General features: G+C 49.9%; 1 protein-coding gene across 12 annotated transcripts in view; it reads left to right on the forward strand.

Moving 5' to 3' along the window:
- St3gal4 (ST3 beta-galactoside alpha-2,3-sialyltransferase 4) overlaps positions 1-6,080 on the forward strand; it is a 44,540-nt gene extending 38,460 nt beyond the window's left edge. For all 12 annotated transcript variants that reach the window (XM_078047307.1, XM_078047312.1, XM_078047308.1 and 9 more), the window contains 5 exons: positions 260-355; positions 472-661; positions 1,407-1,550; positions 4,967-5,110; positions 5,400-6,080. In XM_078047307.1, coding sequence (XP_077903433.1) covers positions 260-355; positions 472-661; positions 1,407-1,550; positions 4,967-5,110; positions 5,400-5,486 — 661 coding nt within the window. In that variant the 3' untranslated portion in view covers positions 5,487-6,080. The remainder of the gene's footprint in view (positions 1-259; positions 356-471; positions 662-1,406; positions 1,551-4,966; positions 5,111-5,399) is intronic.
- The last annotated feature ends 2,392 nt before the right edge of the window (positions 6,081-8,472 follow it).

Here is an 8,472-nt window from a genome sequence, read left to right on the forward strand (position 1 = left end):
CTGCACTGGTCCCATTGCATCTTCCCTCCTTGCCTCTCTGCCATGTTCTGCTCAAGGGAGTTACCTCTCCCTTTAAGGCCCAGAATTACAAAGTCATCATGATCATAAGCAGGGCTACTTGGTGATGCCTGCTCCATGGGGACCAGGGGCTGCAGAGAGTGGAGGAAGTGCTCCTGAGATGAGCCCCAGACAGATCCAGAGCTGTGAGAGTTAAGTAGAGCAAGGACTCCTGGGTTTGATGACTCCTCTTCCCATGCAGTCTCAAGTGCCGCCGCTGTGTCGTGGTGGGCAATGGGCATCGACTACGGAACAGCTCCCTGGGAGATGCCATCAACAAGTATGATGTGGTCATCAGGTGTGTATGACTGTCCCTTCCCAATTCTATTGGGATGCTGGGTATCCCAAGCAGGGGACTGTAGACAGGTGGGGAAAGGGAGGCTCTAATAACAGGCTTCCTTTCCCCTGCCCTAGATTGAACAACGCCCCAGTGGCTGGCTACGAGGGAGATGTGGGCTCCAAGACCACCATGCGTCTCTTTTACCCTGAATCTGCCCACTTCGACCCCAAAGTGGAGAACAACCCAGACACACTCCTGGTTCTAGTAGCTTTCAAGGCGATGGATTTCCACTGGATTGAGACCATCCTGAGTGATAAGAAGCGGGTAAATGGGGGATGGGCCCATGGGGACTCTGTCCAAGTAAGGATCTCACGCTCCACAATTCCTGTCCTGCAGCCCTAAAGGTCTGGTGATTGGACAGCATGAACCAGGCTCTCAGAGGTCAGTGCCTTAGGCTTCCTGCCAAGGGCAGTGTCCTGCAGGGCTTCCGATAAACTACCCAGTAGCCTGGCTCAAAAACCTGTAGGAGTCAGGCAGTGGCAGCCAAAGGCCCTCCGACACTTGAGGAGTCTGGTACAGGAAAGCTACCAGAATGTGTCTGCCTATGTGAAACATGGGGGCAGAGGTGCCCTCCAGCAGTCACCTCCAGGCAGCGAGGAGCAGGCCTTAACAACAAGCTGTGAGCCCTTCCAGATGGTCCCCAGAACGAGCCTACTCCCTCACCTTGCCATCTGGTTGAAGCCTGAACTATCCCATCTGGCATTTTTGCCAAGTGTTTCGACAGCATAAGCGGAGGCCCCTAAATATTCAAATATCCTGTTTGAATATTTAGGTTGTTGGACCCAATACTCTATATACCTTGTCACCTGGCCTCCCTGAGGTGGTACTCCGCTTTTCACCGGTCTCCCTCCGTCTCTGGCACAGGCCATCTCCCTTCCCTTTTACCTGCACTCCCAAGGCCTTCTGCCTACACTTGGACCCCACGCTGATGACCACAGACTGAGTTGGAAAGGAGAAAACAGGTGTTCATCCACTCTCATGTCTCTCCCTTCCAACCCCATCCCCCTAGGTGCGAAAAGGTTTCTGGAAACAGCCCCCCCTCATCTGGGATGTCAACCCCAAACAGATTCGGATTCTCAATCCCTTCTTCATGGAGATTGCAGCTGACAAACTGTTGAGCCTGCCAATGCAACAGCCGCGAAAGATTAAACAGGTGACAATGGGCTGGTGACAAGAAGCCCAGGCCTGAGGGTTGGGGTCCTGTGGAGGGGGTGGGGAGGTGACACAGAGGGATGCGGGAGCAGGGAGAATAACAAGAGAGAGCAACTTACACTTGACCTTCAGGAACAGACCTGTAATTAGAGGTAGATTTATTAGCCTGTCGTGACAGAGAGAGTGCATGCCTTGGGGAATTGTGGGGCATCTCCACAGGGGAAATGAGCAAGAGGTATGTGTTGGATTTGGGGGCTGGAGATAGAGAGTGGTTTTGGCAGGCGCTGGTCAGAATTTGTAAACTGGGAGCTGCTGGAAGAGTCTCTGGTTCTATCTTTGGAACAGCTTAAGCCTGTGTAGAGTTGTTAGATGCTTAGTCTGTAATCTTATCTTGGAACATATTGGTCTGACTGAATTAAGAGAGTCTGAGCTTTAGCAGTCTGCCTTGCATGTCATGGTTTGCTATGTTGTGTCATAGAAGTCGTGGTATAGGTTTGTGAGTCACAGTTTTGATTTCAGCTCTTAGTGCCCTGAGGTCTTTAGCTGGTAGGTTGTAATCCACTTTGTAGTTTCCCAAGAACTTATCCACATATCTTATACCCCCTCAGGGTGCTGTGAAGGATGTTGGAGGGAGCAAAACCAACTGTCATAGACAGGATTCTGAGCTGTACCTCTTACTGTATAGCACTGGGCAGTTCTACCACTTGGTCCCTCAGTTTTCTTGTCTGTATGATGGGGATAATACTCATTCTGACTTTTAAGACCATTAGAGAATTTAAGAAATGATTAATTACGTAAAATGCCTATCATGGAAATTGGAATGCAGTGCTTCCTCAGTAAATATTTTCCAACTTTTGAATAAATGCCCCCCCCCCTCCTGGTATTAGGAATTGAACCCAGAGTGCTGTACTGCTGAGCTACATCCCCAGCCCTCTTCATTTTGAGACAGAGTCCTGCTGAGTTGCCCAGGTTGACCTCGAACTGTGATTCTCCTGCTTCACTTCCCCTGAGTTGCTGGAATTACAGGCATGTGTCATCATGCCTGGCTAATCATTTTATTCTTGACTGAATATCTACTGTTACTCAGTGTCATGAGGTGAATGTCTACTTGTGTGATTCTCAGTGCCAGGCTCCAGGCCTGTATGCTTGTGAGAGAGATGTGCTCCTTGTCTTAAGGAGACGCATTGTAGCAGAATGGGCCTCCAGGTTGCACTATGAGTGATAAAATGTTGCAAAGGCAGTGGGACTCAGAAAAGGGGCACACTTCTTCTGCGGGAAGTCTGGGGGACTCCCCACAAGAAGTAGTACTGGGGTTGGCCTGGAGGGATCATGGGGCCCAACAAGCAGGGAACTGGGGAAAATCCTTCCATTTGGCAATACCAAACTTCTCCTCCAGCCACAAAGTTGTTTCAGTGCAAGTGGAATTGAGGGGCAGCAAGAAACACCGTATGCCATGGGAACATAGACTAGAGTGAAGGCTAGAGAGAGAGGTACAAGGAGGTAAGTAACTGAATCCAGCTCCTAGCAGTGGGAAAGGAAAAGGAAGGATTGGACACAGACTTGACATTGTCTTGTTTTTTTCCTTGCTGCCTAACTGATTACCATGAGCTTAGTGGCCTAAAATAATACTCACATCTTAGTTCATATTCCTGTAGGCTCTTTTTAGGGTGTCACAAGACTGGTCACAAGAACTGAGTTCTTGTCTGGAGGATTTTGGGGAAAAATCATTCCAAGTTCATTCTTGCTGTTGAGAGAATTGGGTTCCAGTGGTTGCAGGACTGAGGTCCCCATGTCCTTGCTGGCTGTCAGCTAAGTGAGGGATCCATATGGCAAGAATCATCAAGCCAGTGACTTCAAGCAGGATAAATCCTTCTTGTGCTTCAGATCTCTGACTTCTTTCATCTCTGACCTCAACACCCAGATTTAAAGGTTTAGATAATTAGGTCATCCCATCAGGATTATCTCCTCTCTTCTGGCCAACTCTGCCATGTAAAGTAACATAATGAAGCATAATGTATTTATCCCATAGGCAATTTTCATCTACCTTTGAGGGGAGTAGATTATATAAAAGTGAGATTCAATAGGGATCCTCCTAGGATTCTGGGGTTGAAAGGTATATGACCAGTTCTTGGTTTCCAATTTGGACAAGTGGATGGATGGTAATATATTTAATTAGTTCAGAGAATGCAGGAAAGAAGAAGAGCATGGTGAGTTTGAGGAACCCATGTCCAGGCAGAATTAACTAGGAGATGGCAGTATGGTTCTCTGCAGGGCTCAAACTGGATGAGAGACCTTGAAGGGGTGGGGTGGGTGGTGGTGGTGGTTAAAGCAACAAGAGTGAAAAAGAGTCGAGGCAGGGGACAGAAATGAGAAGACCAAGAGCTTGAAAGGGATGCTGGAGGAAAAAAACTGGGAAAACTGTCATTCAGGGCTGACACATCAGAAGGTAGTTCCCAAATGGAGTGGGCAGCTGAGATGTTCTGCAAAACAGATTGTTGGAGCTGAGGAAGGCAAGTCGTGTGAAGTCTGAACATCAGGTTGCCCATCCCTGTGGATGAATTAGAGGTAGAGGAAGTGAGGTCCTATAGTGGTCCAAAAGTTGGATAGGAAAGGTATTAATATCCTCACTTTATAGAAGGGGAGAGCCCATCTCATGAAGGGTCACATAGCAGATCCCTTCCTCCTTTTCACTGAGTTGCTTAATAGTTGTAAGCCTTAGTTTTTCTTTCATAAAATGGAGCTAATACTAAAATAGCAAGTGTTTTGGGGAGGACTAGTTGAGATGATGTATTACATACTATGTTAACACTTAACATAGTGTCTGGCACATAGTAAGTACTCAAAAAGTAATAGTATTATGATGATTGCCATTATTGTCATCCTGATTCCCATTGTCTTCCTTCAAGGATCAAACCCTCCCCCCAGATATGTGGAACTGTATGATCCATTATGGAAGCCACTTGCCACATGCGGCTGCTTAAATTTAAAGTTTAATTAACTTGGGCTAAGGGTATAGCGCAGTAGAGTGCTTCAACTCGAATGCATGAGCTAGGGGGTAGCACATACTTGTAATCTCAGAGAGTTGAGAGGCTGTGGCAGGAGGCCGGTCTCAGCACTTAGTGAGATCTTGTCTTAATAAATAAAAGGGCTAGAGATATAGCTCATTGGTAAAGTGCCCCTGGTTTCAGTCATCAGTACCAATACCACAAAAAAATTTAAATGAATTAAAATTTCATAGAAAAAAATATCTGCTTCTTTATCTGCACTAGCCCCCCTCCGGTGCTCAGCTGGCTAGGAGCTGTTCTATTAGTGCAGAAGAAGCACATGTCCATGACTCCAAAAATTCCATCAGAGCACTGACACAGAAGACAGGGGAGGAGCAGGACACCTTCTGATGCCTCCCGTCTTGTCCCTCAGAAACCAACCACAGGTCTGTTGGCCATCACCCTGGCCCTTCACCTCTGCGATTCAGTGCACATTGCAGGCTTTGGCTACCCAGATGCCTACAATAAGAAGCAGACCATTCACTACTATGAGCAGATCACACTCAAGTCCATGGCGGTAAGTGGCCCTGCTTGGGAGTTCCATGGCTCAGATGGGTCTGGGGACCAGACTACTAGAGAGACATTGGGTGAGAGAGAGGTGAAGGCACCCAGAGGTGCCTCACTATGAAGTCAGTCAGAGTCAGAGCTCTGAACCCTGGCCGGTATCTTCTGTATTTGGCCATGTGGATCTGCCTTCCTTCCAAGAGCCAACACAGGGAAAGACCTCCCAAGAAGTGTGGGGCCATGGGGAAGGACAGGGAGGTCCCTGGGAGCCCCTCAATATACTTCCTTGGCTGTCTCTACAGGGGTCAGGCCACAACGTGTCCCAAGAGGCCCTGGCCATCAAGCGGATGCTGGAGATTGGAGCTGTGAAGAACCTCACGTACTTCTGACTTAGGCCAGAGCTGTAACCCTTGAGGGTTGCCTACTCCACTGCCTGAGGGACCCCTGTCCATGGTTGCAGGGATGCCTGGTGCCAGCACAACCCCCTTGAACTCACTCTCTCCTGTTTGGGGAGGGGGGTCTTGGAACTGGCCCAATCTGAGATGAGGCCATGCCCCTGGCTACCTGAGGGGTCCCAGATCCAGTCATGGTATAGGCATTGGGGACCACAGGAACCCAGCCAAGCCAGGATACTTGTTGCTGAGTACCCCCTCTGCTAGCACCAAGAGATTATTTAATGGGCTATTTAATTAAGGGGTAGGAAAATGCTGTGGGCTGGTCCCATGGCATCCAGAAAAGGGGCACAGTACAGTGTTCTGCCCACTTTTTATAAAAACTTACTTGTGATGGGCCCACCAAAGCCTAGACCCAGAGCTGGCCTCCCAGGAGGGCGAGTCACCAGGAGTGGTTGGGTGTCCTCCAGAGAGGAGCTGTTACTTCCCAGCCGGACTGGGAAGAGCATGGGTGAAGGGGTTCTACCAAGAAGAGGACCTCAGAAAAAGAGGTTTCAAACCTACCATTAAAATATTTTTCCTAAAACGGAAGCAGGTGTGAGACCCTGTGTCCTTTCAGATTGGGGAGGACACAGATGGGGGTGTGACAGTGCACCCAGAGCAGGACATTGCCATTTGAAGAATAATTATTACTGAGACTGTGCCCGGTGCCCAGTTGCACAGTATCACCAGGCACAGCAGGACAGCAAGTGGTACCTGGAGTGGCCTTGCTGTGGACACCCAGCCTGCACTCAGCATCCTGGTTTACTTCCCAGGAAGAGGGAAGGAGGGGGAAAGAGGATGTCTGATAGAGGGGTAGAATCTTTTCCTGTCTCCTCTCTCCCTCACCATTCTTCAATTACCAAAAGCTCATGCTGGGAAGTGCATGTTTTAAGGACGGGGTGGGGTCAGACAAAGCAAGCCAATTTTCCCTTCTCAGATTAAGTGGGAATCATGAAACAGAGTTTATGGAAGGCCCTGCCAGTGGCACAGGCTGCCAGAATTGGAGGGCAGCACCAGAGGAATCTGGCAAGGCCTGGCAGCCAGTCTCCTGGCCAGGGGATGAGACAGTTTCTTTCCCAAGTCCCTAGAATTTTAACAGTCCTCCCGTTTGCCTGTATCTCTGGCTTTTGTTCTCCATCTTCCCAGTCCCTACTCCACTGCCAACTGGGCCTCCTGCCACCTCCACAGCTGTTCCTTTACATCTGGAGCCAGGAGGGAGCATTGGAACTCCCCGGGGGGATTGGAACTCAGCTGTGTTCCTGGCTTTCTCGGAAAGCCTTGAGGTTTTGAGATGAGCCAGGCTGGGACGGGAAAGATAATGAGGGACAGGGGTTTGAGAGGGACAGAAGATGACACAGTTCTGGACAGTGTGTTGGAGTGGCTTAGAGATCAACCAACTTCATTCTTCAGAACACTTCTGAGGACTATTGCAGAGAGTGGAACTGCCCGCATTCTCAGAAGCCTGGCCACCTTGTTAGCTGCTCTCCCCCTAGAAGGATGGGGGATTCTGAAAACAAATAGGGCTCTGCAACCCCAACCCCCTCCTCTCTACCCCCACAGGCAAGCATTGTCTTCCAGGTTTTGTCCTGGGGAGGAAACTTGCTGACTCCAACAGGGTTGTGAATGTGTGTGGGGGGATCTCAGTTCTGTTTATTCTCAGATGCTTCTCATGAGGATATGCAAGGGAGTGTCTTGTTTCCTTGTCCAAGGCCATTGAAAGTGGCTGTCTGTGCACAAGATCCAGCCGTCTTGGACTGAGGCCACTGTCTGATACTGAACGTGCCTAAACTTGAGCCAGAATCCAACACATAGGGACTGGGCAGACCCTTCCAAACTCCACACACTCAGACATGGGAGTATTTAACATTCTTGTCAGGTTGTGTGGGACAGTGCTTCATGACTGCACACAGAGAAGAGTGTATGGGTGTGTGTTTGTACACTCACACAGGCCATTGTTTGCTGGGGGTAAGCATAACTTTCTTCAGGGTACCCCAAACCCCGTTCAGGTTGAAGCAGTGCTGAGTGAGGATTAGTGCTGGGAGAGGAGTTTGTTGGAGTTGTCTGGTGTTCTGGGAAAGAGACTTCCAGTCTTTAGTTAGCCCAACCAATGTGAATGGACTGCCTGCCAGCCCTGCCTGGTGCTGATTAAACTAGACACTGAAAATGCAGCAAGAGGGAAAGAGGAAGGAGTTGGAAGTATGAGAATGCGTCAAGAAAACTGGGTTCCGAAACAAGCTATGCCATGACACATATTTGCCTCTGTTCAATCTTGAGTCCATCGGTTCTTGACTTCTGTCCCAATCACTGCATTTCTTGAAATAGGAGGGTAAGTCCAGCTAATGAGAACTACTTATCTCAGAATTACCTGTGGTGATTGAAGAATGGAAATGCCTGGGTCCTAGACTCCTGAGGGTGGGGCCCAGAAATCTGGGATTCTAACAAGAATCCACTGCTCAGAACACCTGCTCCAGCAGTGTAGATGATCTCCAGGGATGGCTTCACTCTCGGGTCGGTCTGCGTGTAAAGCCCATCCTAATCTCCAGTGCCCTTGAACTGTGTTAATGAGGCGCACGCACAGGTTTGGCAGCCAGCGGGAGGGGTGGTGTGTGTGTTTGTGTGTCAGCGGGGCGGAGCCGCGCATGCGTCATCGGTGCCTCTAGGTGGTGGACAGACGCGAGCTCCCGCACGGTTGGTAGCCTCCCTCAGGCCCCTAGGGGCGCGGGCCCTGGCTCCCCGCCTCAAGAGAGGCCGGCGCCTCCCTGGCAACCGGGTCAGGGCCCGCGTCGCTCCGCACGGGTTTTGCACGAGGTGCCGGCATTTTCGAGAGCTTCTGGGCTCCCGCCTGGGCGTTGTCATGTGACCTACCGACTTCAGCGAGACCCGGGTGAAACCTGGCGAGGGAGCGGGAGGGACCCGCACCATCCAATTTAGTCTATAAATG

The sequence above is a fragment of the Ictidomys tridecemlineatus genome, chromosome 4 (assembly GCF_052094955.1).
Source record: "Ictidomys tridecemlineatus isolate mIctTri1 chromosome 4, mIctTri1.hap1, whole genome shotgun sequence".
NCBI classification, from domain to species: Eukaryota; Metazoa; Chordata; class Mammalia; order Rodentia; family Sciuridae; genus Ictidomys; species Ictidomys tridecemlineatus.